At 62.5% G+C, this 26,874-nt stretch overlaps 3 protein-coding genes across 4 annotated transcripts; all 3 read left to right on the top strand.

Annotated features, from left to right (window-relative positions):
* Positions 1 to 511: 511 nt before the first annotated feature.
* Positions 512 to 4,245, top strand: LOC311442782 (cytochrome P450 1A5-like). Its single transcript, XM_084532391.1, has 7 exons — positions 512 to 652; positions 801 to 1,658; positions 2,223 to 2,346; positions 2,901 to 2,990; positions 3,077 to 3,200; positions 3,440 to 3,526; positions 3,686 to 4,245. Exons 2-7 carry the CDS (start codon positions 801 to 803, stop codon positions 3,990 to 3,992), a joined length of 1,590 nt encoding a protein of 529 aa, XP_084388517.1. The 5' UTR covers positions 512 to 652; the 3' UTR covers positions 3,993 to 4,245.
* Positions 4,246 to 8,808: 4,563 nt separating this feature from the next.
* CSK (C-terminal Src kinase) lies at positions 8,809 to 18,066 on the top strand. Of its 2 annotated transcripts, none has more exons than XM_084532223.1 (13): positions 8,809 to 9,183; positions 13,383 to 13,460; positions 13,560 to 13,673; positions 14,010 to 14,122; positions 14,227 to 14,446; positions 14,845 to 14,938; positions 15,037 to 15,102; positions 15,233 to 15,332; positions 15,425 to 15,515; positions 15,744 to 15,817; positions 16,550 to 16,745; positions 16,828 to 16,914; positions 17,021 to 18,066. In XM_084532223.1, the coding sequence occupies exons 2-13, from the start codon at positions 13,446 to 13,448 to the stop codon at positions 17,201 to 17,203; spliced, it is 1,353 nt and encodes a 450-aa protein (XP_084388349.1). In that variant the 5' UTR covers positions 8,809 to 9,183; positions 13,383 to 13,445; the 3' UTR covers positions 17,204 to 18,066. The 2 variants fall into 2 exon arrangements, with proteins under 2 accessions (XP_084388349.1, XP_084388348.1); XM_084532222.1 differs by lacking the exon at positions 8,809 to 9,183 and adding an exon at positions 10,220 to 10,241.
* Positions 18,067 to 23,964: 5,898 nt separating this feature from the next.
* Positions 23,965 to 26,625, top strand: CPLX3 (complexin 3). Its single transcript, XM_084532662.1, has 4 exons — positions 23,965 to 23,992; positions 24,615 to 24,777; positions 25,083 to 25,170; positions 25,994 to 26,625. Exons 2-4 carry the CDS (start codon positions 24,617 to 24,619, stop codon positions 26,216 to 26,218), a joined length of 474 nt encoding a protein of 157 aa, XP_084388788.1. The 5' UTR covers positions 23,965 to 23,992; positions 24,615 to 24,616; the 3' UTR covers positions 26,219 to 26,625.
* The last annotated feature ends 249 nt before the right edge of the window (positions 26,626 to 26,874 follow it).

Genomic DNA, 26,874 nt, shown 5'->3' with positions numbered 1-26,874 from the left:
TGAGCCTACTCACTGCCATTAATGATCCCGCTTGGGCCAGGTGTTGAAAGCCCTTTATTAAATATTAGCTCAGCTTCTACCCGGGCACGATTCCCCCCGTGCTTTCCAAAGAACGGAAGAAAACTTGGAGGAAAAAAAAAAAAAATTCCCTCCACCTAACGAACAGCCCCGCTCCCTCCGGCTGAGCCGGGACCCTGCGTGTCCCCCACCGGGGTTTTTTTTTTTTTTTTTGGAGGGGGGGGACAGGGTCGTGGGGCAGAGCCCAGGCGGCGGTCGCGTGCCGTGGTCAGGAAGCGTGCCAGCGACTTCTCACGCAACCCTGGCCAATCGTTAACCTGAGGCTGGCCCCGGCCGCGAGGTCCTGCCACCGTGGGACACCAGTACCCTGCTCGTCCCCTCCCCGGCGGCGTGCTGGAGCTGGGGGACGTCTGCCCTGGGCTGCGGGGCTGGCTCCGGGGGCTCGGCCCCCTCTGTTAATGGATAGCTGTCCCGTGGGTCCTCCTCGCCGTGACCCAGCAGATAAGCACCCGGCTGCTTGTTTAAAGCCTTGAGTGGAGCAGAAGGCAGGAGGAGAGGAAGCCATCCGGGGGTTTGGGACCCCCTCTCCTCTCTCTGCTGGGATCCCAGCCCTCTGTGACCTGAGGACCCGCAGGTAGGCGGGGGCGTGTGCGTGTGTGGCTCTGAGCACGGATGTGGAAGGTTTTAAAGCTGGCTGGGAGGATTCATGCTATGGCTCTCCCTGAGCTCTTTGGGGTTCCCCGTGCTAATCCTGCACCTCGCTTCCCGATATCTCCTTCTAGATGGCAGCGGGGATGGAGGCTGCAACGGGGCTGGCAGGGAGCCCCAGCAGCGTCATGGCCACCGGGGTCCTGCTGGTGGCCGCTGCCTTCTGCCTGCTCCTGCTGCTCGCCCAGCCCCTGCGGCGCCGCGTGCCCAAGGGGCTGAAGCTCCCCCCGGGTCCCCGCGGGCTCCCCGTGGTGGGCAACGTGCTGGAGCTGAGGAAGGACCCGCACCTGGCCCTGACGCGGCTGAGCCAGAAGTACGGGGACGTGATGGAGGTGGCCATCGGCACCCAGCCCGTGCTGGTGCTGAGCGGGCTGGACACCCTGCGGCAGGCGCTGGTGAGGCAAGGGGAGGACTTCATGGGGCGCCCCGACCTCCCCAGCTTCCGACACATCGCGGATGGGCAGAGCCTGGGCTTCAGCCCCGAGGTGGGGGAAGTATGGAAAGCGCGCCGCAAGCTGGCCCAGAACGCCCTGAAGACTTTCTCCATCGCCGCCAGCCCCACGTCGTCCTCCAGCTGCCTCCTGGAGGAGCACGTCTCCAAGGAGGCCGCCTACCTGGTCACCAAGTTCCTGCAGGTGATGGAGGAGGAGCAGAGCTTCGACCCGTGCCGCTACCTGGTGGTCTCGGTGGCCAACGTCATCTGCGCCATGTGCTTCGGCAAGCGCTACGACCACAACGACCAGGAGCTGCTCAGCCTGGTCAACGACAGCGAGAAGTTCGGGGAGGTGGTGGCTGCTGGCAACCCCTCGGACTTCATCCCGCTGCTGCGCTACCTGCCCAGCCGCACCATGGATCTCTTCAAAGATTACAACCAGCGGTTCGTGCGCTTCCTGCAGGCGATTGTCAAGGAGCACTACGAGACCTATGACAAGGTGAGAGCTTTGGGGACCCCCGCCTGCCCCAGAGATGGGTCCCACTCTGTGTTGGGGACTTGGTTGTCCTCCCGCACCTGAGTGGCCACGGCCATCGGTGTTCCTGCAGATATTGCTCCATCTAGGAGTACAGCCTGTCCAGCTGTAACCTCTTCGTGTTGCGGGCCAGTACACATGCTCCTTGGTGGCCTTGTGTGCTAAGAGCAGTTGGTTGGGCAATATTCTGATCTGTCAGCAAGGCTGCTTGCACAGGTGCCCTGCAGAGCCACCTCCTCATTTCCATTGGCTGCAAAATCAGTAGGGACCACCACAGGGGTTGAAAGATGATGTTCTCCAGTTGGTAACACAATGCTCTGCTTGGCCACTGGCTTCTCTTCTCTTCTCTTCTCTTCTCTTCTCTTCTCTTCTCTTCTCTTCTCTTCTCTTCTCTTCTCTTCTCTTCTCTTCTCTTCTCTTCTCTTCTCTTCTCTTCTCTTCTCTTCTCTTCTCTTCTCTTCTCTTCTCTTCTCTTCTCTTCTCTTCTCTTCTCTTCTCTTCTCTTCTCTTCTCTTTTCTCTTCCTCAGGACAACATCCGAGACATCACCGACTCCCTCATCGAGCAGTGCCTGGATAAGAAAGAAGCCAGCACTGCCGCGCGGATCCCTAATGAGAAGATTGTCAACCTGGTCAACGACCTCTTCGGAGCAGGTATCTTGCTCTGCTGCTCCCTCAGCTATGGCAGGTCACCTCGGGCTCCTCCCCTTACAGCTCTGACCCCAATTGTCCAGCACCAGGTGGCCACTTTGGGTCCAAGCACCCACCTCCCTGCTCTGGACCTTCTTAGGACACCCCCAGAGACCATGTGGGATATTAGGTCTGGAAGGAAGCTTCAGGAACAAGCCAGGGGCACAGTTGGTAGCTTGGTCAGGGTGGCTTTTCCTGGTTGAGGGAGATGTCTGCTGCCTGATTCACCCTTAAGTAGCTCTGTGGAAACTCCCCCGCTTCCAAAGAAGATGAAATCTTACACAAACCTGGCATGACCCCAGGGCGATCCTGGACAAATGAGAACTGAACCTTTTAGCAAAGCTTCCTTTCCTCCAACAGGATACAAACCCAAGCCCTACGGCATGCCTGGGATGTCCTCTCCCTTCTTAGCCATCCACGTGTCGGTCTGGCAGCGAGCATAGCACGTATGGGGTCATGCATAACCCGTGTTGTGCATGACACTCATGGGGTCTGCACGATCTCCCCTCTCCACCCAGGCTTTGAAAGCGTGACAAACTCCCTGTCCTGGTGCCTCATGTACCTGGTGACGTACCCCAACATCCAGAAGAGGATCCAGGCCGAACTGGGTGAGCTGACAAGCCCGATTCTTTGGGGCTGGGACCTGTGAGGCGAGGGCTGGCCCCAAGCAGCTTCTCCTCCTCTCCTCCCACAGATCAGACCATCGGCCGGGAGAGGAGGCCGCGGCTGTTGGACCAAGGCACGCTGCCCTACACGGAAGCCTTCATCCTGGAGATGTTCAGGCACTCTTCCTTCCTGCCCTTCACCATCCCACACAGGTAGGTGCTGCGTGGGGACAGGCTGGGCTTACCGGGGGGAGGACCTGAGGCCCCGTGGTGCAGCCTGCCCAGCAGCAGAGCAGGGAAAATTCTATCAATTAGTACAATAATGGCTTCATCATGGACACAGGGAGCTCACTGCTCCCGTGCAGGGCAGCGTGGGCAAACATTGAGTCCGTGAGGATGTGGAAGAGCCTTTTTGCTTTCCAAAACCTCACAGCCCTCTCTTCTCCCCCCAGCACGACCAAGGACACAGTGCTGAATGGGTACTACATCCCAAACGGCCGTTGCGTGTTCGTCAACCAGTGGCAGGTGAACCACGACGAGTGAGTACTTGCAGAGGCAGAAAACCTCCTGCTTTAAGGGAAAAAGGGGTGGGTAAGGGATCTACTAAACCCAGGGACATCCTAACTGGCTCCCAGGAGAGCCCCCCTGCATACATGGCTGGGAGACTCCATCTCAGCACCTGACCTTCTCCACCCCAGGAAACTTTGGAAGGACCCACACGTTTTCAACCCGGAGCGTTTCCTCAACGCCGAAGGGACCGAGGTGAACAAAGAGGACGGGGAGAAGGTGCTGATCTTCGGCCTGGGGAAGAGGAGGTGCATCGGGGAGTTCATCGCCAGGAGGCAGGTCTTCCTCTTCCTGACCACCTTGCTGCAGCAGCTGGAGTTCAGTGTCCGTGACGGCAGGAAGGTGGACATGACGCCGCGCTACGGACTGTCCCTCAAGCACAAGCGATGCGAGCACTTCCAGGTCAAGCAGCGCTTCCCCATGGCGAGCCTGAGCTGAGCAGCGGGCTCATCCCCAGCCGTGGGTGCCCTCGTACCAGCCCCGGGGCTGGCACAACCTTGCAGGGCCACTCAATAACCTGAAGCCATTGAAGCACCCCTTTTATCTTGTTTGCCTTCCACTGTTTTCCTCCCTTTTCATTTCCTGGCGTTTCTGCTGTTGGATATTCCATCGCGTCTAGGCTTAGCACCACAAAGCTCCTCTTGGAGATTTTGGGAGAACGTCTTAGAAAAACACTAATACTTCTCCAAGTCCTCTGAACTTGTTTCCTTGTGTCGACAGTGTGTTTTTAATTGCCCAACTGAGTTGTCGTGTCACTCCAAGACCCCGTTCAGGGGAGGTTTGTCTTTAACTCAAGGCACTTTAGTGCCTCTTTGAGAATCTGCTAGAAAACCTCGCATATCAGGGGTTCTGCTGCTGCTCAGATTCATTTTTCAGTAAAACGAGAGGGGTTGTTAAGGTGAGCTGGGCTGGAGGAGCTCTTCAGGGACCAGCATTTTGGAGGAGAAGGCCCACCAAGGCCAACAGGCAGCCATATGGGAACAAGAATGAGTGCAACACACAGCTCTTGAAGCTGTTCCCATGGGCCAGGATGCCAAACCCCAGCCGATGAGAGTTCCCTCCAGGTCCGAATGCCAGGCCCCAGCAATTGCACGCACACAACCCTGCATTGCACAAAAACTTCCAAGAAGGGAGAAAAAACAAAAGGGAAGGAAATGGGGAAGCCGATTGCCCAAGAGCTCGGGGGAGATTCCAGCAAGAGCAGGGAGGTGTTCGGACCCGTTAAACAAGCAAGGGAGTAGCTCTTTGTCTCTCTGTGCTTCCACGAGATCCAAACCACAGCTGGAGGGACGGGGCTGAGCTCAGGCAAAGTGTGGAAGGATGGTTTAGGACAAGGCATGAGATCTGTTGGCCAAATTGCACAGCCCCTACATCCCACAGGGGTGTAGGTAAAGGCGATAGACTCATGGGACATCCCGAATCCAGCATGGACATGGGGCTGGGCGTCTCGGTGTTCAGCCTGGTGCTTTGCAAGACCACCAGGGCCACCCCGGCCGCGTGTCACGCCATGGGGTGGGGAGCTTCCCGTGGACTTGGACCCATGACTCCGGTGCTGGTGCAGGACCAGAGCCCCGGTGGCTGGAGCCATCGCGTGACTCCACTGCCCTGAGTCCCAGCGGTGGCTGCTGATAAGGCCCGCAATCAGTAGAGAGAAATAAAGAACAGAGGGGTAGGTTTTTTTTCCCTTTGGAGATGAGTGGTTTACAGCCCCGGGGCAGATAAGCAGATTAATATTAACGTTACTGAGTGAAACAGCCCCTTGTTGGTGGAAGGTCTCCTCTGATTGCCTCCCCCAGGGTCACCGCTGACAGACTGCAGAGCCTGGCACAGGAGATCAGGGAAAAAAAAAAAAAAAAAAGGAGGGAAAAAAGGAGAAAAATGAGAAAAAGCAGAAAAGTTACCCCCATGCCAGGATGGTGAAGGAAGGGATAGGGTTGGAGGGGAGAAAACTGGGAAGCCTTCCCACCCAGCCCTCCTCTTCATGCTGATGGAGGTGAAATGCACAGTTTTATGGGGCTCCATCTTTCTCCCTTTGATGGCAGCATCCCACACGGGACACCAAGGGGCACGGGGAGCCCCCAGAGCCCCCATTTTGGCCGGGAGCATGCACACATCTCCTTGCACGTTTGTGGCAGCTCCCATCCCACAAGGTGCCCCGTGCTGCACCCACACACGCTCCCCTTTCTCCCCTTCCCCGCCAGCTCCCGATAAGCAGATCCATTGATCACTGCCACGACGGCCCCGATTGCACACATCCCCTATCTCCGTCTCTTCCCTAATGATCTTCCTCAATTAAAGCCTCCGCTTACTCCCCAGGTAGCCTGCAAGTGCTGTGATTTCTTTATGGGAACCGGAACCGCGATAAGCCGGGGCAGCTTTTATCACTTGCTTTTATGGGAGGTTTTAAAGTGAGTCAGCAGGCTGAGTGATGGCAGCTCCGCTCCCCCCTGCCACGGTGGAGGTCCCTGGAAGCCACAGGGACACCTCCAGCGGGGATGGAAACTCTTGGAGAAGCTAAATTGCAGTGGGAAACTGCAGGTCCTGCTTTAGGGGGAGAGGAAGGGGACGGAGGGCTTGCTCCCACACTCAGTGACCCTCCTTGTTAAAGCCCATCCCGTATTTCCAACCTATTTCCAATCTTCTTGCAGCTGGCTCCTTCGTTCCCTCGGCTGTTTGCTCATTCCCAGGGGAGCTGTTAGCAGCAACCACCTCCCCATGGGGATTAGCTCCTGGGTGCCTGTAAGAAACGGCCAAACTTGCAAATTTCTGCCAAGGGGGAATAAAACCACAGCTTCTGAGTAGTTGGGGATGGTGCTGAAACCTGGCTGGGGCTTTAAGCGCGTTCCCCAGCTGTCACCCACCTTTGTGCTACCTCCCTTTGGCTGCCTGTCCCCGAGGCTGGTGGCAGTCCCCTGATGGCACAGATCTGCCCGAGACAGGGGGGCTGCGGGGACTGTCCCCCATCCTGCCTCTCCTCCCCTACCCCGCACCCCAAATCCGACACGGGGGGAACCCCCACGGCAAAGCCCCCAGCCACGAGGGGAGGAAAGGAGGGGAGAAAGGTGTGGGACAGGGATGCCGCAGGTCCCCAAAACCAGCTCAGGGGCTGGGGGACAGGGTCCCCAACCCTTTCTCCTTTAATTAAAACCCTCCTGGGCACGAGGGGAGGCTTTGAAATGAGGGCAAGATCCCAAAGAGGGATTTGGGGGCCAGCAGCGGGGGAGAAGCCCCCCGATGGACAGGACTGAATGCCAGCAGGGCACAGCACCAGGCAGGGCGGTGCGGGATCCTAAATCGCTCCCGAAGCTTTTTCGTCCCCTCCCGGAGCACTTCTGTCCCCTCTGCGCTGGCTTTGGGACGTGAACGCCCTCGTGTGGATCTGTCACAGCAGCTCTGGTGCGCACGGGGCGCCTTGCCTCCCCGAGGTTTTATTTTTTAGGGGGATGCTCATTTGGGGAGGAGGAACCCGGCAGGGTCTGGATCCCACATCCCCACCGCCCCTGGAGCTCTGGGTGCTGCAGGACCAGCCGGGCTTGCTTTCCTTTGGGGATTTTGTGTCTTTTTTCTCAGCCTGCAGGTGAGTTTCTTGCTCCTCTTGCAGCGCTTCTGCCCTGGGCAGGGTGCAGAGGATCCCGCACGGGTCTGTGCCTGCATCCGCAGCTGCCTTTCTGGTGCAGGCAGCCACACCAGCCGCTTTCATTTCCTCCCAGCACCGCTCTGCTCAGCGGCTGGGCAGGAACCGGCAGCAAAAAGGCGATGCAGGGGAGCAGGACCCGTCCTGCACCCGCTCAGCATCCCTGGGGACATCGTGCTCGGCGCAGGAAAATCCACGGGGATCCCCCACGGCACGGTGGCATCATCCTTGGTCTGCAGGCAGAGCTACCAGCACCGTGTCCCCAGAGCCAGCGTGTCCCCACTGTCCCCTCCTGCCCCCTCAGGGGTCACCTGAGCCCAGTGCCCACCCCAGTGAGGACACGAGAGCTGGGATTTGGGGGGTCCCAGGGGGCTGTGAGCGCCATGCCCAGGCTTCCTGCTTGGCCCTACATGGCTGTGGCGCCTCGCCGCACGGGGCAGGAAGTGACAAGCATCTTTTCTTGCGAATCGGCCCATTTTCTTTGATTTTTTTTTTTTTTTCCTTTTTGGTTTGTTTTCTTTCAGAAGCTGCCCTGCCACTGCTCCGTGCCGTTCCCTCGGGTCCTGTCGCAGCCCCAGGGCATGGCTGGGATTTTGGCAGCCAGAGCACACCACTGACTGGGATCCAGCCTGACACCGAGCAGAACCCCAAAACCTTTTTCTGCAGGGCTGCTCTCACCCCCCACGTGTGCACGCATCCAGGCCGTCCCCTATGGTCTTAATGTCGGTTCTCTGTGAGAAGAGGCCGGCCCCAGCTCCCCACAGCCTCCTTTAGGGAGCAATAAAGCTCTCCTGAGCCTCCTCTTCCCCAGCCCAAACCCCTCAGCTCCCTCAGCCGCCCCTCACAGGCCTTGTGCTCCAGGCCCTGCACCAGTTCTGGACACACTCCGAGACCTCGATGTCCTTGTAGCCAGGGGCCCAAAACTGAACCCAGCACTCGAGGGGCGGCCTCACCAGAGCCGAGTACAGGGGATGGTGTATGGGGGAGCACAGATGGTGGATGGAGGGGTGAGGATGGGGTGAGAAGGGAGCCAAAGGGCCAAAAGTGATGAAGAAGGGACCAAAGGTGATGTAAGAAGGGAGTAAAGGCAGTGTAAGAGGGGATCAATGGTGATGGAGAAGGGGCCAAAGGCGATGTAAGCAGGGAGTAAAGATGTGTGAGAAGGGAGTAAAGATAATGTAAGACAGGAGAGGTGAGGGGAGGAGGGATGAAAGGCAACGTAAGAAGGGAGCAAAGGAGATGTAAGAGGGCAGTGAGGGTGATGAAGGGGATGAAGGCGACGTGAGAAGGGGATAACAGTGAGGAAGAAGGGAATGGGGGTGACGAAGAAGGGCATGGGGGTGATGAGGGGAGTCAGGGTGATGAAGGTGATGAAGGCGATGAAGGCGATGAAGGTGGTGAAGGGAACCAAGGCGGTGTAAGAAGGGCACCAAGGCGATGCGGGAGGGGACCGAGGGCAGCCTGAGGAGCCCCGGGGCGCTGCCTCACGGCTCCCAGCGGGGGCTCCCGCCCCGGGGCCCGGCGCTGGCGGTGCCGGTGCCCGGCAGGGGGCGCGGCGGGGCCTCGGCGGCGGAGGCCGGCCCCGGGCGCGGCGCAGGCGCCGTGCTCCGGGCTCCCCGATTCCGGCCGCCGCTTCCTCCCCGCCAGGCCCGGGCCGGAGCGGGCCGGACCCCCCCGCGGCCCCGAGCGCGGCTCCCGGTCCCCGTGGGCGCCCCCCGGAGCCCTCCCGGTTCCCCCGGAGCCCCCTCCCCGGAGCGGGGCGCGCCTCGTCCCGGCCCGTCCCGGCCTCCCCGTCCCCGTCGTCTCCCCGCCGGGCTCGGCGGGGCTGGGAGCCGCCGGGCTGCCGCTCGCCTTCCTCCGCCCCTTCCGCCCCCCTCCCCCGAGCCCGGAGGCCCCCGGCGGCACCGCATGGAGTACCCGGCGGCGGGCTGAGCCCCTGCCCGGCCCCGGCCCCCTGCCCGGCCTCGACCCCTCCCTCGGGGCCTCCGCGGGGAGGTGAGTACCGGCTGCGGGGAGCCCCCCCCCGGGGCTGGGAGAGGGGCTGGGGGTGGGCTGGGCACCGTGCGACCCCCCCACGGCCACCCCGGCATCACCGCAGGCGGCGGCGGGGAGGGGCCGGGAGGGACCGGGGGGGACCGGAGGGGACCGGGGGGGGGCTGAGGGATGGCCCCCGGGGAGCCGAGGGGGGCTGCGAGCACAGGGGGGGTCAGGGGGGCAGGCAGGAGGCTGAGGGTCTGCTCGGTGGGGTGCTGGGGAGGCGCTCGGTGGTGGCCACGGTGGGTGCCCGGTGTTGCGCCGCAGGTGCGAAGGCTTGGAGAGGTGCTGGAGGGTCGGCTGCGGTCTGTGGTGTGCTCGCCGAGAGCAGCAGGGGCCGAGGAGGCAGAGGAGGAGGCTGCCAGCCTCTGTCCGGACAGCACCGGCCTCGCTTCGACCCCGCTGGAGACGCACAGGCACCCACGGGTGCGGATCCCGGAGAGCATCCCCAAGGCTCCACGGATGGAGGAGGTCCCCGAGGATCCCGCCCCGCCGAGGATGGAGTTTGAGGACGGGGAGCAGAAGAGGCTCGGGTGGTGGAAGGATGGCAGCGACGCAGCGCGAAGCCTCGCGACAGCGAGCGGCGTCGCGATAAACCCCGCGGGACGCCCTCCCGTGCCGTCCATCCCGCTGTCCCCCACCGCCACCCGGCACCAGGAATTTCTGGGATGATTGGATCCGATCGCACCACTCCGGTTTTGCAGGAGAAAAGGAGCAGGAAAGCCCCCGCCGTGCCGTGGAGGCTCGGAGCAGCATCTCAAGCGCTCGCAGGGCCTCCACCTGCCCCTGACTATCCCCCAGGCGCCTTTTGTGGTTTGACAGCAACACCGTGTCTCTCTCTCTCTCTCATTTTTTTTTTTCTTCTCTTTTAAAAAAAGCAATAGAAAAGGAACAACACCCCCTTTCCTCTCTCGGGGCCCGCCGCTCGGTGCCCAGGCAGTTGGAGCAGCGAAACCGTCTGCAAGAGCGCAGCCAAGTCGCTGATGAGATAAAGGAGGAACGTTTTTCTTTCGATTATGGTAATCGTAGGTGTTACTTGTAATAACAGTCGATAAGATCTCTTGGAGAGAGTGAGGATGTTGTCTGTTTTTGGGCTGCTGGTGTTTTTTTTGAAGTTTGAAGAGGCCCGGGTCGAGCGCGGGGAGGCGTTGCGCTGGAGGCTGGAGGGATTTTGCCGAGCAGGGTGGATGCGCGGGGAAGCCTTCCCCGTGCGAGCGACTCTTCCTTTAACATCCACGCTGCAGCTTTCTGCCAAACGGCCTCGTCCCGGCCCCGCAGCACAGGGACAGGCCGGCAGCAGCTCCTCCGGGAGGTCACGGGGCTGTGGGAAAGGCAGCTTCCTCCGGCGCTGCGGGAAGGAGCATCGCGCGCGGAGGCGAGCAGCTCTCCTAGCACAAAGCCCCAGCTGGGAGGATTTTTTCCTGGCTTTTCACCTTTTTGCATCTCCCTGCTGCCGGAGCAGTGCTTGGATCCTCGGAGGTGCAGTGGCTTCAGCCCCGTGTGGCTCCTGCGGGGAGACCTAGCAGTTGAGGAGCATTCTGCGTCCCCAAGGAGAGGAGAAGTGCCGGTGCTTGGTGAGGACGGAGATTTCCCTGCCTCGTGCCGCCGCCGAGAGCCCGTTGGATTATCAGGGTGCTGAAGAACCCCAGACTGAGCTTTTTGTGCCAAGCAGCGCCGAGGATGCTCAAGCCCAGGGCAGGGGGCAGCTCGGTGTGCCCAGATCCGGGATGGGGCAACCAGGCTCCCCAAATCCCCCAAAAACGAGGAGCAGAGCCCAGCACCCCGGGCGCCGTTTGCGTCATGACACCTCAAAAAGAAGCTTGACTTCTCCAACAGACAGCAGCATGAGGAGGCTTCCGGCCACAAAGTCTGGTTCCCGAGGAACCCTGCTCCGACCTGGAGCTGCTCGCCATCCCACGGAGGCATCAGGGTGTTTTGGGGCCGGCTGGGAGCGGCCCCATAGCTCCTCGCTCGGGGCACGTGCGTGTCACGAAGTCTCCAGCCTTGGCTTTGAAGCAGGAATGGGGTGCTGATAAAAAACGAACCTGCTGCTTAAGAAGGTTGGAAGGGAGGAAGACGGCGAGCGCTGGGACGTGGAAGAGGAAGGCAGGGGTCGGGGTGATCCCGCTCCCCGCTCCTGGCACCTCCTCGGGTGCCCTGGCTGCGTCTCGGGTGGCACCCATGGGTGCTCACAGCCTGCGGGGACACGAGGGACGTGCATCGAGGGCTCTGCAGAAGCATCCGCAGCCGGGTACCAGGAGCCTCGCCGGGACCAAATCACATCCCCGGGACGTGAAGCACCCGGAGCCGTGCAGGGAACCCCCCAAACCATTTCCCACGGGGCAGTACTGTGCAGCTGGAGCCAAATCTGAGCCAAAGCCTCCTTCCTGCCCCCTTCTTCCCTTCGGTTCCGTTATGCTCACCGCGCGGCGAGCCGCTGGGGACAGCTGACCACGCTCGGGGGATGCTCTTGAGCAACAGCTGGAGAACGGGGGTGAAAAAGCCAGAAATGGGAAATTCCTTCTGCGGCCATGCACGGCTGCAGGGCTCCCGTGGGAATCGGGCCTGCCCTGCGGCGTGCAGCCCCGTGCGGCCGGACACGTCCCCACCCCAAAGTCCCCAAAGAGGGGACTGGGTCCGGCTCCTGCTGGTGAGGTCGTTTCAGGGCGAGTGGAACGAGGGCGGTGGAAGTGGTGGTTCCTCCTCGGCAGAGGGCAAAAAAAAAAAAAGCTGAAATTGCAGCAAATGGGGCGAAAAAAGGCAGCTTTGTGTAAAGGGGGCTTGAGCAGCAGCCCGCCGTGTGCTCGGCGGTTCCCTCCCCGCTGTTGTCGCGTTGCGTTTCGCACTGTTGGTGCCCGGCCCCTTTCCCGAAACGTCCCGCCTCGGGGTTTAACCAAAAATCAGCCCGAAAACCGAGCTCAAGCAGGTGCAGAAGCACGAGGGTGTGGATGGCGGGCGAAGGCGGGGCTGTTGTGGGGCGCAGCGCTCCCCGCGATGCCCCCCCAGCTCCTGCAGCACCCCCCAGCAGTGGGACGGATGGGACGGGGCGCACGGGGGGGTCCCAGGGGTGACCTCCCCCTTGGCAGCATCCCCAGGAGCTCGCTCTCGGCCGCCACGGCGCAGGCTCGGGGCAGCAGGATGAGGAACAGCAGCGCGCGGGGGGGTTTCGGGGGGGGTGGCGAGGAAATGACGCAGCCCAAGAGCTCGATCTCGGGACGCTTCTGTGCACCCAGCACCAGGCCGCTGGGACGGCCCCAAAACTGGCAGCGTGGCCGGGAGGAAAACCTACACGCCGTGCGGGGCCCGGTGCCACGGTGATGGGCACGGTGACCCCAAATCCCTTCCCACGGTGGGCACGGTGCTCAGCGCCTCTCCGGACCCCCCGAAAACGTGGCGAGGGCGGTGGCGGATGGGGCCACGTCCGCACCCCAGCTCTTCCTCCCCGCTGCTCTGCCCCTTATCTTCTTCCTCCTCACGGCTCCGCGGGCCTTGCCCCCGCTTTCGGTTCCTCCTTCCCGAAATATTTTTAGCTGCTGGTGGCTGCTGGGAGCGGTGGCCGCTCGCGGCGCTGAATCGGCACGGGGTTATTTTGGTGCTGCCGGCTCGGTGACATGTGGGGGAATCCCCCACCGAGGACCCCATACGGCTCGGGGGACCCTCCCGGCCGCTGTGACCGTCCCCTCCCAGGGAGAGGCCCCCGAGTTTCAGCCCAAAAAGGCCCCGTTTGATTCTGGGGCCGCTGACTTCATCCGCCGGCCGGCGAGGATAAAGCCGGGCTTGTTCCCCTCCCACGCGCGGGGCAGGATGCGGCCCGGCCCGGGACCCCGCGGGGGACAAGGCTGCACCCACGCCCGGGGCGCCGACGGGTTTTACCCTGCGGGAAATGGGATTTGATTCTTTTTTCCTCAAACCTTTTAGCAACGGCGCTGTGCGATGCTCTCTGATTTATCCTGGGGCTGCTCCTCACGGGACTCTCCTCTCCCCGCAGCGTCCTGCAGGGATGCTCTGTGCTCCATCTCCCGTGGCTTTCTGCTCCTTCGCATTTTGGGGTTGGGTTTGGGGTTTTTTTGGGGCAGAAGCTGCTCCAAAAACCCCTTCTGGGAGCGGAGATTCCCAACCCAACCCCGCAGGGCTTCTCAGCGGCCCCTTTCCCCCCGCAGGTCTCATGGTACCGAGTGACGTGTCCCTCCCGTGAGATTCGCGCCCCCGACCCCCCTGAGAAGATGTCAGGGATGCAGGTGAGCACCACGCAGGGCCGAGCAGCACCCCTGCGGCTTGGGGTGGGGGGCGCCCCCCAAACAGGGGGCTCACACCCACCCCGTTTGCCCCCCCCCCAGGCCGTGTGGCCGTCCGGTACGGAGTGCATCGCCAAGTACAACTTCCACGGCACCGCCGAGCAGGACCTGCCCTTCAGCAAGGGGGACGTCCTCACCATCGTCGCGGTCACCAAGGTAAAGCCCCCCCAGGACCCCAACCCCCCTGGGGGGGTCGTGCAGGGTCCCCTCCGTGCCCGTGTCCGGGTGCCGCGGGCGGGGAGCCTGTGGTTGGGATCCCGCCTGGGCGTCCCCGCGTGGCTCCGCTGTCCCCACGGGCTGGGAACGGGGCCAGGCGTTGGGTTAATTAACTCACGGCCTCGTTAGTTAACGCTGCCCCGGAAGGGAAGCGGCTCGGGCGGCTCGGTGGGGGAGGATGGAGAGAAATTCGGGGCTGGGTGCTGCTGATGACCGGCAGGGTGACCCCCCCGGAGGGGCCGCGGGCTCGCCGTGACCCCAGCGCTGTCCCCGCAGGACCCCAACTGGTACAAGGCGAAGAACAAGGTGGGGCAGGAGGGCATCATCCCCGCCAACTACGTGCAGAAGCGGGAGGGAGTGAAGGCCGGCATCAAGCTCAGCCTCATGCCGTGAGTACCCACAAAGAACGGGGCAAAAAAAGGGGCTGCCCGGGGGGGGGGCATCCCGAATACCCCGAATACCCCTCGACCCGCCTGTCCCGGTCCCGATGCAGGTGGTTTCACGGGAAGATCACGCGGGAGCAGGCGGAGCGGCTGCTGTACCCCCCCGAGACGGGGCTGTTCCTGGTGCGGGAGAGCACCAACTACCCGGGGGACTACACGCTGTGCGTCAGCTGTGAGGGCAAGGTGGAGCACTACCGCATCATCTACTCCTCCAGCAAGCTCAGCATCGACGAGGAGGTCTACTTCGAGAACCTCATGCAGCTGGTGGAGGTGAGCGGGGGGGGCGCGCGGCTTGGAGGGGCTGTGGGGCCGTGCCCCAAAAGCCTGTGGGACCCCGTGGGGTGAGTCGGGACTGGCTAAGGGGGGAGATGGGGGAAGGAGGAGGGATGGGGACACCCTCCCAAAGCCCCAGTGGGACCCATGGGGTGCGTCGGGACTGGCTAAGGGGGGAGATGGGGGCAGGAGGAGGGATGGGGACACCCCACCCTGAGCCCAAGTGGGACCCCAAGGGGGTTGCTTTGGGACTGACCCCCCCCAAGCCCCCGCTGGTCCCATTCACGGCCTCGTGCTGCCACCTGGTGGGACCTCAGAGCCCGGCACGGCCCCGTTAGTGCCCCCCCAGCCCCTCGCCACGTCCCCGCGGTGACAGCCCGGTGTCCCCCCCCCAGCATTACACCACGGACGCGGACGGGCTGTGCACACGCCTCATCAAGCCCAAGGTGATGGAGGGCACGGTGGCAGCACAGGACGAGTTCTCCCGCAGTGAGTGGCTGTGCCCCCTCCCCTGCTCCCGTCCCCGTCCCTGCACACCCCCAAAAAAAGGATATTAAGGAATTTCCTTCCCCCCCCAAAAAAAAAAGGTGGTTGGGCCCTCAACATGAAGGACCTCAAGCTGCTGCAGATCATCGGCAAAGGGGAGTTTGGAGGTGAGCAGCCCCCTGTCCTCGATGCAGCCCCACACGGGGGCGATGCTTTGGGGTCTGGGTGCTGGGGCTGGAGGGGGGGGACACACGGCTTGTCCCCTTTCCCCCCATGCTCATCCCTCCCGCCCTGCAGACGTGATGCTGGGCGATTACCGGGGGAACAAGGTGGCCGTCAAGTGCATTAAAAACGACGCCACGGCGCAGGCGTTCCTGGCGGAGGCGTCGGTGATGACGTGAGTACGGCTGGGGGGGGGACACGGGGACACCAGGGGGGGACACACGGGGCTTGGGGCGGCCCTGCCCTGAGCCCCCCTGCCCCACGCAGGCAGCTCCGCCACAGCAACCTGGTGCAGCTGCTGGGGGTGATCGTGGAGGAGAAGAGCGGCCTCTACATCGTCACCGAGTACATGGCCAAGGTGAGGCCGGGCCCCGGGGGGGTTCCGGGGGGGACAGAGCCCAGCCCCACGCTCCCACCCTGCTCCTTCACCCTCCTGCTCCTCGCTCTGGGGCTGTCCCCATCCCCAGGAGCTCCAGGGCTGTGTCCCGGCTCTGCTGTCCTGCCCCTATCCCCAGGGGCTTGTTTTGGGGTGGTGGGGGGGCGTTTTGGGGTGGGGGGTGGCACTGTCGCTTCTCTGTCCCTCCAGGGCAGCCTAGTGGATTACCTGCGGTCACGCGGGAGGTCGGTGCTGGGCGCAGAGTGCCTGCTCAAGTTCTCCTTGTGAGTGCAAGGGGGGGTGCAGGGGGCTGGGGGGGGACGTGGGGACGCAGGGACATGGGGATGTATGGATATGGGGACGTGGGGATATGGGGACGTGGGAGTATGGGGATATGGGGACACAGGGACATGGGGATGTACGGATATGGGGACACGGGGATGTATAGACATGGGAACACGAGGACATCAGACATAGGGATATGGGGACATACAGATAAGGGGACGTGGGGACGTGGGGATGTGGGGACACGGAGACATGGGGACATATGGATATGGGGACACAGGGACATGGGGACATACAGATGTGAGTACATGGGGTCATATGGATATGGGGACACAGGGACATGAGTCCCCACACAGATATGGGGACACGGGGACATGATATGGGACATGGGGATATGGGGACATACAAATATGGGGACACAGGGACGTGGAGATGTATGGATATGGGGACATGGGGATTGTGGGGACACGGAGACATAGGGACATAGGGATATGGAGACACGGGGACATGGGGACCTACAGATACGGGGACACAGTAACGTGGGGACACGAGGACATCAGACATGGGGCTGTGGGGACACAGGGACATGGGAACACAGACACAGGGCCACGGGGCTCCTCCTGCCCATCCCACCCCACACCCCGGGCGCACTGCTGGGAAGAGGGACGAGGGGAGAGCGTCCTTTTTGGGGCCGCGTCCCTCCTCCCGACGCCCTCCCCCGGCCCCGCCAGAGACGTGTGCGAGGCCATGGAGTACCTGGAGGCCAACAACTTCGTGCACCGGGACCTGGCGGCGAGGAACGTGCTGGTGTCGGAGGACAACATCGCCAAGGTCAGCGACTTCGGGCTCACCAAGGAGGCGTCGTCCACGCAGGACACGGGGAAGCTGCCGGTGAAGTGGACGGCGCCCGAGGCGCTTCGAGAAAAGGTGGGAGAGGGGACGGCACCGCACCCCCACCCCACACCCCCCTGCCCGCTGACGGGGCCTCTCCCACCCCCTTTCTCCCCAGAAATTCTCCACCAAGTCGGACGTGTGGAGCTTCGGGATCCTCCTCTGGGAAATCTACTCCTTCGGGCGAGTGCCTTATCCGCGAATCGTAAGTGCCCGATTTTCGGGGAGCAGCCCCCCAGCTCCTCCTCCCCCTGTTTTTGGGGTCGGGGCAGCACCCTGAGCCCCCCCTTGTCCCCCCCGTGTCCCCACAGCCCCTGAAGGACGTGGTGCCCCGCGTGGAGAAGGGCTACAAGATGGACGCCCCCGACGGCTGCCCCGCCATCGTCTACGAGGTGATGAAGAAGTGCTGGACCCTGGACCCCGGCCACCGGCCGTCCTTCCACCAGCTCCGCGAACAGCTAGTGCATATCAAAGAGAAGGAGCTCTACCTGTGAGGGGGGGCTCTGGGGGCGGCCCCCACCCCCCCCCAGCAGCGCCAGGGGGCGAGCCCCCGCCGGCCGGGCGGCCCCGGCTCCCCCAGCCCACCCCGGGGGGCTTCGGGGGCACCCACACGGCGGCAGGAGCGGCCGGGAGGGGGGCCCGGGGGTGCCTGGTGTCCCCCCCTCCTGTTTTTCCTCCTCGCACCAGCCTCCCGGTCGCTTCCAAACTTCCAAATCCCCCCCCCTTTTTTTTTTCCCCCCCGTCAGGTTCATTTTTGGTCTCCCAGGCTTTTTTTTTCTTTGGATTTTGGGGTGGTTTTTATTTTTTATTTTTTTTGTTCGTTTGGTCTCAGTTTTGGGGGGTTGTTTTATTATTTTTTTTTTGGTTGTCTGTTTTTTTTTGTTTGTTTGTTTTTCGTTTTGTTTTTTTTTATTATTTCAAGCAGGGCGCCCGGCTGAGCGCTGGGTGTTTTACTAAAGTACGAATCTTATTTTTTAATGTAATTAAAAAGAAGAAAAAAAAAAAAAAAAAAAAAAAAAAAAGGGAGAGAGATTGAGAACGAGAGGAGAAGGTTAATAAAGAAGAATAATAATAAAATAAATAAGCCAATGAAACGGACACGCGCGAAGGAAAGGAAACCCCGACGACAGAAGTGATGGTTCACGGGGAGACGCCGGACTCGCCGCCCAGCCAGGAGAGCGCGGTGGCGTCCCCCCCCCGATGCTTTTTTGGGTTGTTTTGCTTTAAACTCGTTGCAATGTTTGCATGCTGTCTCCAGAGGCCTTTTTTCCAGTCCTGTCCAGTGCTTTATTCTCATGTAATGCTACCGACTGTGAGATTAAAACTGTAATAAAAACCATTCCATACGGACGCGGCACGGCCCGCCTGCCCGACCCTCTGTCTCCAGACACCCCCCTCAGCCTCGGGGTCCTGGGTACGACCCCAAATGGGGTTCCCGGCAGGATTTGGGGACACACACGGTGCCCCCGCTGTGGGGCTGCAGCCTGGGGAGCGGGGTGGGCGCTGTGGTGATGCCCGGGTTTGGGGAGCGCCGGGGTACCCGGGTGCACCGAGGGGGAATGTGATGGGGCCGGGGTTTTGTAGGGTTTCATTTCTCCTGGCTTCACCCACGGCTCTTCCCAGCGCCTATAAGCAGCTTTACTTTGGGGGCTTATGAAGATTAAAGTCATCCACGGCCGGCGAGAAGGCAGCTCCTGAGAGAGCGGGATGCGTCCTCATGCCGTGGGGGCACGCAGCAAGGGGGACAAACCCGCTGTCCCCTGTCCCCCTGCCTCCCATTCCTGCTGCCCGATGGCCTCAGCCCCGTGCCCAAAGCCAGGAAGAGGTGGGAAATCCCAACATCTGGCCTGCTGGGAGCTCCATTTTCCCTCTCTCCAGCCCTTCCCTGCTGTAGTTTCCCCCCCCCAGAGCCTGCCAGGTGGTGGGGTGCGGAGAGCAGCCCGTGTCCCAGCTGCTGATGTCTCCCCCGAGGTGTTTTGGGGCTTTTCCATCAGCCAGCCTGGAGAGCAGCCTGCCTGCCCTGGGCATCCAGCCCACGCTGGAGCAGGGGCGGGGGGCTCAGCATCCCCAGGGGCAGCCTTTGGGGTGGGGAAGAAGGGGGTTGCTGCACAGCCAGCCCCGGGTGCATCAGCCCCTCGGATGCTCTGCGTGCCCCATGCGTGCCCTCTGCCCCCTTCCCCTCGCTGTGGCCTCGGGTGAGGCTCTTCCTCTTCCCCCTCCTCTTCACCCTCTGCTCTCACCCTCGCCCGCGAGCCCCCGAGCCAGGGCAGCCAGCCATGCGCAGAGCCTTCCTCCCCCTCTTCTCAGCAAAACAGAAAAAAAAAAAAAAAAGAAAGAAAAAAAAAAAGAGAATCGCTTCAAAGGCAACCAGACCCTTGGTCCTGACTGTAACCATTGCTCGCCGCTCCCCATTTCCCTTATTTCCCCCTTTTTTTGGCCCAGAGGCACCCTGACATTAATTGCAGGGGTTGCACGGCGCGTCCGCCCCAAAAAGCGGGGAGCAACGCGCCTGGGCGGGCTCAGCGCTGCTCAGGGCAAATCCCCAGCCCTAATTACGGCTCCTGCTGCTGCTGCCTCCTTGCTGGGCAGGCTCCAAACCCCTCGCAGCCCCGGCAGCATCTGCACATCCTGCGCATTGACCTGAGCACGAGGGATATTTTTATCGGGGTGCACGGAGGCATCCCTGCTGCGGGGCGCCTCTCGCCCTGCTCCTTCTCCCCAGCTCTCCAGGACCCGGGGGCGAGCTCGGCAAAGATCCCCGGGGGAAAATTTGTGTGTGTGTGTGCATGTGCGTGCCTTTGCTCGGGGCTGGCTGAGCACCACCAGCAGCACGGCGGCACGTGGTGTCCCCATGTGCCTGGCTCCACGGCGCCGTGTGTCTGTCCGGGCGCATTTGTGTCACCGCGCAGGTGCCCCCTCACATATGTGTGCACACGGAGCAGGGGGAGCTGCAGCGCACGGGCTGGTCCTTATGAAATATGAAGGTATTTGGGCTCGATAGACGGGCAGTACCTTGAGGGAGACCTCGTGGCTCCTTCCCCTGTGGCTCCATCCACCGCCACAAGCACTGCATCCCGGAGGGGGGCTGCTGTGCGCGCCCGAGAGCTCGTGATCCAATTAAACACAAGCTAAATGAATGCATAAACGAGTAAATAAATAGATACGTAAACAACTGAATAAGTGAATAACTAAATAAGTAAATAAATGAGTAAATAAGTAAATAAAGAGATAAGAAAATAAGTGAGTAAATAAATAGGTATGTAAATAAATAGGTATATAAATAAGTAAATAAGTAGATGAGTAAATAAATAGGTAAGTAAATAAATAAATAAATAAGTAAATAAGGAAGCAAATAAATAAATGCAGTAATTCATTGCGTGGTGTGACATGTGCCGCGTAGCCCAGGGTCAGTGCCACCCGGCACAGAGCAGAAAAGGTCGGCTGGGAGGCTCCATCTCACCAAACGAGCGGCAACGAGCTGTGCGCCGACTCTCCCTGCCCCCATGCATCTCATTAAGGGCTGATACTGAATAATAATAACGGCACTAATACCTCCTTCCGTCAGATTTCTCCTTACCCAGGCAGTGACAGCAGCTTTCCCGAAGGCCTGGTGCAGGTTTTCCATCAGGGTGGCTCTTTCCCTGCTCGCAGAAGGCAGCCGTGGCTCCACGTCCACCCGGGCAGCCCAATGCCTCGCGTGCCACGTGCGGGCCGTTCATCTCCCCTTAACGGCCTTAAGGCAGCCTGGGAGGAAGGCTCTGCGTTTGGCTGTGGCACCGTGCTCACCGCTGACCTCGCTGCCTGCCTGGAGGCAACCCCTGCCCGCCGGGGAGCCTCGTCCCCATGGGGACCCCTCCATCACCCCTCCAAAGTCCCGTGGGGTTTCCTGCCCAAGCCCGTTGGCACCCCTGGCACCGTCCCCATGGCCATCCCTCGACACCTCCCACCAAAATCCCTCCATCACCCCTGGGTATCTCTCACCAACCCCTCCATCTCCCCACCGACCTCCTTCCCGCTGCCACCACAACCTTTTTATTCCCAGCAGCTCTCCAAAGCCCGGCCTTGGTGCGCACCACTGCTGTCCCCGTGCCCGTCACACCAAGTGGCAGCCAGCAGGGAGGTGCTGGCGTGACTTCTCCTGCTCTATTTAGAGGTGACGCCTCCTCTCCGTCCCCCCACCACGCTCACAACCCTGGCCAGGACCAAGCCCACCTCCTCGTGCTCGGACCTGACGGGCTTTAAGGGTGTGAACGGGGTTTGCAGAGAGCAGCACGGAGTCAGGCTCGGCCTTCTGGGGACCTTTTGGAGGGGCAGTGCCGTATAAGTGTCCTCTTGGGGGGCCAACACCTCCAGGCGGAGACGTGAAGCCAGGTCGCCCCTCTAACATCAGCAGGGGCATGGTGAAAGGGGCAGGAAGGTCCCCAAACTCCCCTACACCACCCCAAGAGCCGCCCGTTCCAGGGATCCCCGGCAGCTCCTGGTCTTCTCCAGGGTCCCCCCAAAATCCAGGCCAAGGGGAGAGCCTGCAGGTGGGGCGCGGGGGCTGGTTCCCTCCTTACCTGGAAAGCAGAGCTGAGAGCACCCCCCCCGTGTGGCTTTTAGGGCAGGGGGAACCCCAGCACCCCGCTCACATCAGGTGTCAGCGGCGGGCAGCGAGCCTCAGCTCCCACCCGCGTGCTTGTGGCTGGCTGCCATGGGGAGGGGGGGGCGTCTCGTCTCCCCCCCCCCCTAATCCCCAGGGATGTGTGATATAGCATAAGCTAATATAATAGGTCATGCAAGGATTTGCATCTCATTACGGCAGGTTAGAGCCCCGGGAGGAAGGATGACTCATTCGGGCTGGAACACGTTTCGGGGAGAGGGAGCAGGGGGTGCAGGGGGATGGCAGCCCCCACCGGGACCCCCGCTGTCCCCTCAGTGCCACCTCCAGGCGGGACACCCAAGAGGAGCCCTCCCGGAGGTCATTTCCCCGGGGTTGTTCGGGGGAAATGCCCCTTCCTCGCCCTTTTGCTCCCTGCCCACAAGTGCCACGGGCGCATTGGGGCCACGGCGAGCCGCAAAGGGCAACCTCATGGCTCTGCTCCCCGGGGCACCTCCAGCTCCTGCTGAGCACCAGCGGCTGCACCACGAGCACCACGGGGGCTCTGCGCCCCCCTGCGCCTCCCCCTGCCCTCGCCTCCCCCCGAAACGCCGCCGAGGAGGGTCCCCGGGGAGCCCCCCGGCAGCCGGGGCCCACGCGCTCCTTTTCACCTCGCTGCTTCGCCCGGGCGGCTCGGCTCGGCTCGTCACGAGCTGTTTCCTCTCCCCTCCGCAGACAGGGAGGCTACGCGGCAGCTGACCCATCCAACCCAGCTGCAAAAATCGGTCCTGACTCCGAGTCTCTTGCTGTTAGCTCACGCTGCCTCCCGACGCGCGCTGCGGGCGCTGTTCCAGCCCTCAGCCGGGTGCTCGGGGCCGTGCACCCCCCGTTCCCGGCAGGTCGAGGTGCCCCAATTCACCGGGGCACATCCCCGAGGCCAAAACCCTTCGTCTCACCCCGTTTTTCCCCCAGTTTTACCCAAACTTGGCAGGTTTGCGAGCAGAGCTCCACGGCGCACTCGGAGCCTCGGAGCCGGGTGTGAAAGCTCTGTGCTGGCTTTTTCCGTGGGCTGCCCTTGCAGATTGGGGGGAAAAGGGAAAAAATGGTGATTTTGGGGCTGTCCCGCTGCCAGCTCGGCGGGGTGCTGTGGGTGACAGCAGGCTCGTGCCAAGCGCTGCCTCGGGTGTCCCCGGCGGCGGCGAGAAGCAATTTGCACCTTCAGCTGAGCACAGCCCCAGCCAGACACCATGGAGCTGGGGGGGACACACACCGTAATTTATTTATTTTTTTCCTTCTAAGACCAAGTTTTGCCCGGTGTTACCTTGGGCGAGGGGGGAAGGGAGGACATGGGCCGCATCCCCCCCTCGCCGTTCGCTTTATTCTATCTCTTCACAGCTGTTCCATCATTTTAATCTGCGGAGATTGTCTTTATGTTTCCGAAATGAAATGATTTCCCCCAAGCCGGGATTGAGAGCTGGGATATGCGCTCGTATTTTCACCAGAGGAGAAGAAAAGAGGGAGAAAAGGACGCGAAGCCAGGCTGGCCATCTGGAAGGGAGGCGCGTCGCCGAGCCTGAAACTGCTCGACCCCCCCAGGCCTGGGGGGGGCTGCAGCCAGGGGGGAAATGGGGATGGGATGGGATTGGGATGGGGATGGGGATAGGATGGAGATGGGGATGGGGATGGGGATGGGATGGGATGGGATGGGATGGGATGGGATGGGATGGGATGGGATGGGATGGGATGGGATGGGATGGGGATGGGGATGGGATGGGGATAGGATAGGATAGGATAGGATGGGGATGGGGATGGGGATGGGGATGGGATGGGGATGGGGATGGGGATGGGATGGGATGGGATGGGATGGGATGGGATGGGATGGGATGGGATGGGATGGGATGGGATGGGATGGGATGGGATGGGATGGGATGGGGATGGGGTGGGATGGGATGGGATTGGGATGGGATTGGGATAGGATTGGGATAGGAAGGGATGGAATAGGTACAGGGATGGAGATGGGGATGGGATGGGGATGGGATGGGGTTGGGGATAGGGATTGGGATAGGATGGGATGAGAGCCGGGTGGCAGAGGGCATTTCCCAACCCCCTGGGTGCCTGCGCCTTCCTCAGCCCCCTGCGCTGTGACCGACGGACGCCAGGCTCTGGCACACGGCAGCGCTGGCAGGGAGCAGCAGCTTTTATTAGAATTAATTAACATCGTTAATAGCAAGCTGCGGGGCGCGCCAGATCCTCCCGGCGAGGAGCGAACAACAGTTGCAACTCGTGCGTGCTGCGCCTGCCTTCCGCGGGGTGCTAAATCCTCCGGGAACGGGGGAAATAAAGAAAAAAAGAATCAAAAAAGCACATTCTCGGGGGGGGAGCGTGCCGGGGGGGGGGAACGAGCAGTTTCCATCCACCCCCGGGCCGGCTGCTCGGGGGGCTCCTTCCCGAGGCGAAGTTTCCCGGAGCCCCCCCCCTCTCCTCGTTCCTCCACCGGGGGCCGGGGGGGGCGGCGGCTCCGCCTCTCGGCCGGGGGGGTCGGGGAGGGGGCCGGGGGGAGGCGGCGCCGCCCCCGCCGCGCTCACACCGGAGCCGCTCGAGCCTCGGCGCCGCTCCCCGGGCAGCCCCGGGGAGGAGCGCAGCGGAGCGGCCCCGCCGAGCGCCGGCCCCCCCCCGGCCCCCCGGTACCTCGCTGCTGGCGGCGGTAAGCCGGCTCTCCGGGCACCCCGGAGCTGCTCTCCCTCGGGCTCCCCTCCAGCTCGGCACCCCGGCTCCCGGCTCTCCGGGACCCCCGAGAGTTCCCCGAGCCCCCGACCTCCCCGCCGCTCGCGGTTCCCGCATCCCCCCCCCCGTTCCCTGAGCATCCCACCTCCCCGGTACCCCTGGTACCCGCTCCTCCCGGTTCCCTGAGCTCCCCGTCTCCCCAATAACCTCATCTCCCGACCCCCTGAGCATCCCACCTCCCCGTTCCCTGAGCTCCCCACCCCCCCGGTACCCCCACTACCCCCATCTCCTCATTTTCTGAGCATCCCACCTCCCCAGTCAGCCTTTTACCTTCATCTCCCGGCTCCCCGAGCTCCCCATCTCCCTCGCACCAGCATCTCCCAGTTCCCCCAGCATCTCTCCAGTATCCCCAGTACCTGCATCTCCCGGCTCCCCGAGCCCCCCACCTCCCCGCTACCCCCATCTCCCGACCCCCTGAGCATCCCACCCCCCCGATCCCTCAGCATCCCTTCTCCCCGCTACCCCCACACCCCCATCTCCCGATTCCCTGAGCTCCCCATCACCCCCGTACCCCCTCTCCTCGCCCCCCCCCGGTCCCGCAGCCATGGCGTTCATGGTGAAGAGCATGGTGGGGGGGCAGCTGAAGAACCTGACGGGTGGCCTGGGCGGCGAGGAGAAGAGCGAGGGCGAAAAGTCCCCGGCAGAGGCTCAGGGCATGACCCGCGAGGAGTACGAGGAGTATCAGCGGCAGCTGGTGGAGGAGAAGTGAGTGCCTGGGGGGGGGGGGACAACACACGGACAGGACGGGGGGCCCGGAGCTCCCCGTGCCTGGGGGGAGCCACTGGTGGGGCTGCAGAGCCAGGAGGCTGCCTAATGAACCCCCCTAATCCCTTAATCCGCTTCCTCAGGGATTTTTTTTCTCCTTTCTGGCTGCGCCGTGGTGGGGGGGGGAGGAAAGCGGGGGGACCGGGGCTTTGCGGAGAGGATGGGGGGTACCTGGGTTTGGGGAGGGGGGGTTATTGAGGTGATGGGGGCGCCGGCTGGGGGTAACTGCGCCGTGCGGTTCGCAGGATGGAGAGAGATGCCCAGTTTGCCCAGCGCAAGGCGGAGAGGGCCACCTTCAGGTCCCACTTCCGAGACAAGTACCGGCTCCCCAAGGTACGGCCGCGGGGGGGGGCAGGCGCAGGGACCCCCCCAAACTGCGGGGCCGGGATGGGGCACACCGAGGGCACCACCCAGGGGGGGCATCGGCTGCAAATCCCAAAGCCTAAAGCCCGTTCCCCTAAAAAAACATCCCTCCCTTTGGCCCTACAGCCACCCTCGCACCACCAGCCCCCAGACCCCGAGGGCAGGACCCCCCCTGTGCACCCCCAGCCCCCCAATTCCTCCTTTTTGCCCCCAGCCCTGCCAGGCAGAGCCGCCCTCGTGCCAGGCTCCCAGCCCTGCACAGAGCCGGCGCTGCGCCCCCCCGGCTGGATGAGCCAGCTCCTGGCTTCTTTGGCACCCCCTCGCTTCCACGAGCTGGGTTCCTATTTTGGCCCTTCCGCCCCGCCAGCGATTCACTCCCAACAATTCAATCAGCGCCCATTCAGCTGCTCTTGGACCTGCCACCAGCGCCCTGCGCCCAGCCCGATCCTTCCCGAACCCCTCGGTGGGAACGCTCTGAATGGAGCCGGGATAATTTTAGGCAGGGAAGGCCAGCTCGGCCAAAAGAGGTTCATTTTTTTGGGTATCGCTGGCACAAAGCGCCCCGCTTATTCTTACACCCGTTGCAGCGCCGGGGAATAAGCAGCCAGGGGATTTTTCTCCTGCCAAAGCGAAGCGAGGCAGGCAAGGAGAGATGGAGATTTTCTCCCGGGGGGGAGCGGGGATTCGTTCGGCTCCGTGCCCCCATCCTTCTGCTGCCTCCCCACGCTCGAGACGTCCCGTCCCCACCACCACCACCACCACCACCACCTCGCCCCGACTTTTCTTGTTCCAGAACGAGACGGACGACAACCAGATCCAGCTGGTGGGCGGCGACGTGGAGCTGCCCAAGGAGCTGGCCAAGATGATCGAGCAGGACAACGAGGAGGAGGAGGAGAAGAACTCCGTCATCGGCCAGCTCAGCAACATCCAGAACCTGGACCTGGACTCCTTGAAGGACAAAGCCTCGGCCACGCTGGAGGACCTGAAGCAGTCGGCCGAGAAATGCGCCGTGATGTGACCCGGCCGCCGGCTCCGTCCCCTCTCCCTCGCAGCGAGGGGTCCCCACGGGGACCCCCCCGGCACCGCCACCCCCTGCGTGAGCCGGGTCTGAACCCCTGAGCCCCGAGCCCCTGCCCCAGCCCCCCCTGCTCCGTCCATGCCGGTGTCCCCGTGCGTGCTGTGGTTGTGTTTTTGGGGGGGAAGGAGGAGGTTTCGGTGAGGACGCAGCCAAGGGGTGGCCTCGCGCCCTCCGTCCCCGATGCTGGGACCTGCTGGAGAAGGGGGGGGGGAAAGCGAGCTGCGTGTAGGGAACCTCGCCTCCGTGCCCGTCGTGATGTGATCGTGCGCCGTGCCCCGCCGAGTGTCCGCCCCTACCGTGCTGTCCCCGTGCCGCGGCACCGCCGGAATAAAGCCGGGAGCTCCCTGTGCACTGCTCGCTGCTGTGGGACGAGTCAAGGGCTTGGGGGGCAGCACCTTAAAACCTGGGAGGGGGCGCAAAAAGCCCAGCTCCCCCCAGCCCCACAGAGATTTGGGGTGACCCCGCTGCGGACCGTGTCCTGCCGAGGGGGACGGGGCTCCGGATCCGGCCGCGTCTTCGGCAGAGCGTGAAGGCGAACGTGATGGATGGCAGCGCGGGGGGGCGGCAGGCTTGGCAGCTCTTTACAGCCCGGGGAT

The sequence above is a fragment of the Aythya ferina genome, assembly GCF_964211825.1.
Source record: "Aythya ferina genome assembly, chromosome: 11".
Lineage (NCBI taxonomy): Eukaryota > Metazoa > Chordata > Aves > Anseriformes > Anatidae > Aythya > Aythya ferina.
The sequence above is the reverse complement of the archived record's forward strand: the minus strand, read 5'-3'. Positions and strand labels throughout refer to the sequence as shown.

What these genes read in the sequence shown, in the direction of transcription:
- LOC311442782 (XM_084532391.1), top strand. Translation starts at nt 801, where the DNA reads ATGGCAGCGGGGATGGAGGCTGCAACGGGGCTGGCAGGGAGCCCCAGC. An exon ending in CAACGACCTCTTCGGAGCAG is followed by an intron (nt 2,347 to 2,900) that starts GTATCTTGCTCT and finishes CTCTCCACCCAG; the next exon opens with GCTTTGAAAGCGTGACAAAC. An exon ending in TGGCAGGTGAACCACGACGA is followed by an intron (nt 3,527 to 3,685) that starts GTGAGTACTTGC and finishes TCTCCACCCCAG; the next exon opens with GAAACTTTGGAAGGACCCAC.
- CSK (XM_084532222.1), top strand. An exon ending in ACAGGACGAGTTCTCCCGCA is followed by an intron (nt 14,939 to 15,036) that starts GTGAGTGGCTGT and finishes CAAAAAAAAAAG; the next exon opens with GTGGTTGGGCCCTCAACATG. An exon ending in TGCCTGCTCAAGTTCTCCTT is followed by an intron (nt 15,818 to 16,549) that starts GTGAGTGCAAGG and finishes CGGCCCCGCCAG; the next exon opens with AGACGTGTGCGAGGCCATGG.
- CPLX3 (XM_084532662.1), top strand. Translation starts at nt 24,617, where the DNA reads ATGGCGTTCATGGTGAAGAGCATGGTGGGGGGGCAGCTGAAGAACCTG. An exon ending in CGGCAGCTGGTGGAGGAGAA is followed by an intron (nt 24,778 to 25,082) that starts GTGAGTGCCTGG and finishes TGCGGTTCGCAG; the next exon opens with GATGGAGAGAGATGCCCAGT. An exon ending in ACAAGTACCGGCTCCCCAAG is followed by an intron (nt 25,171 to 25,993) that starts GTACGGCCGCGG and finishes TTCTTGTTCCAG; the next exon opens with AACGAGACGGACGACAACCA.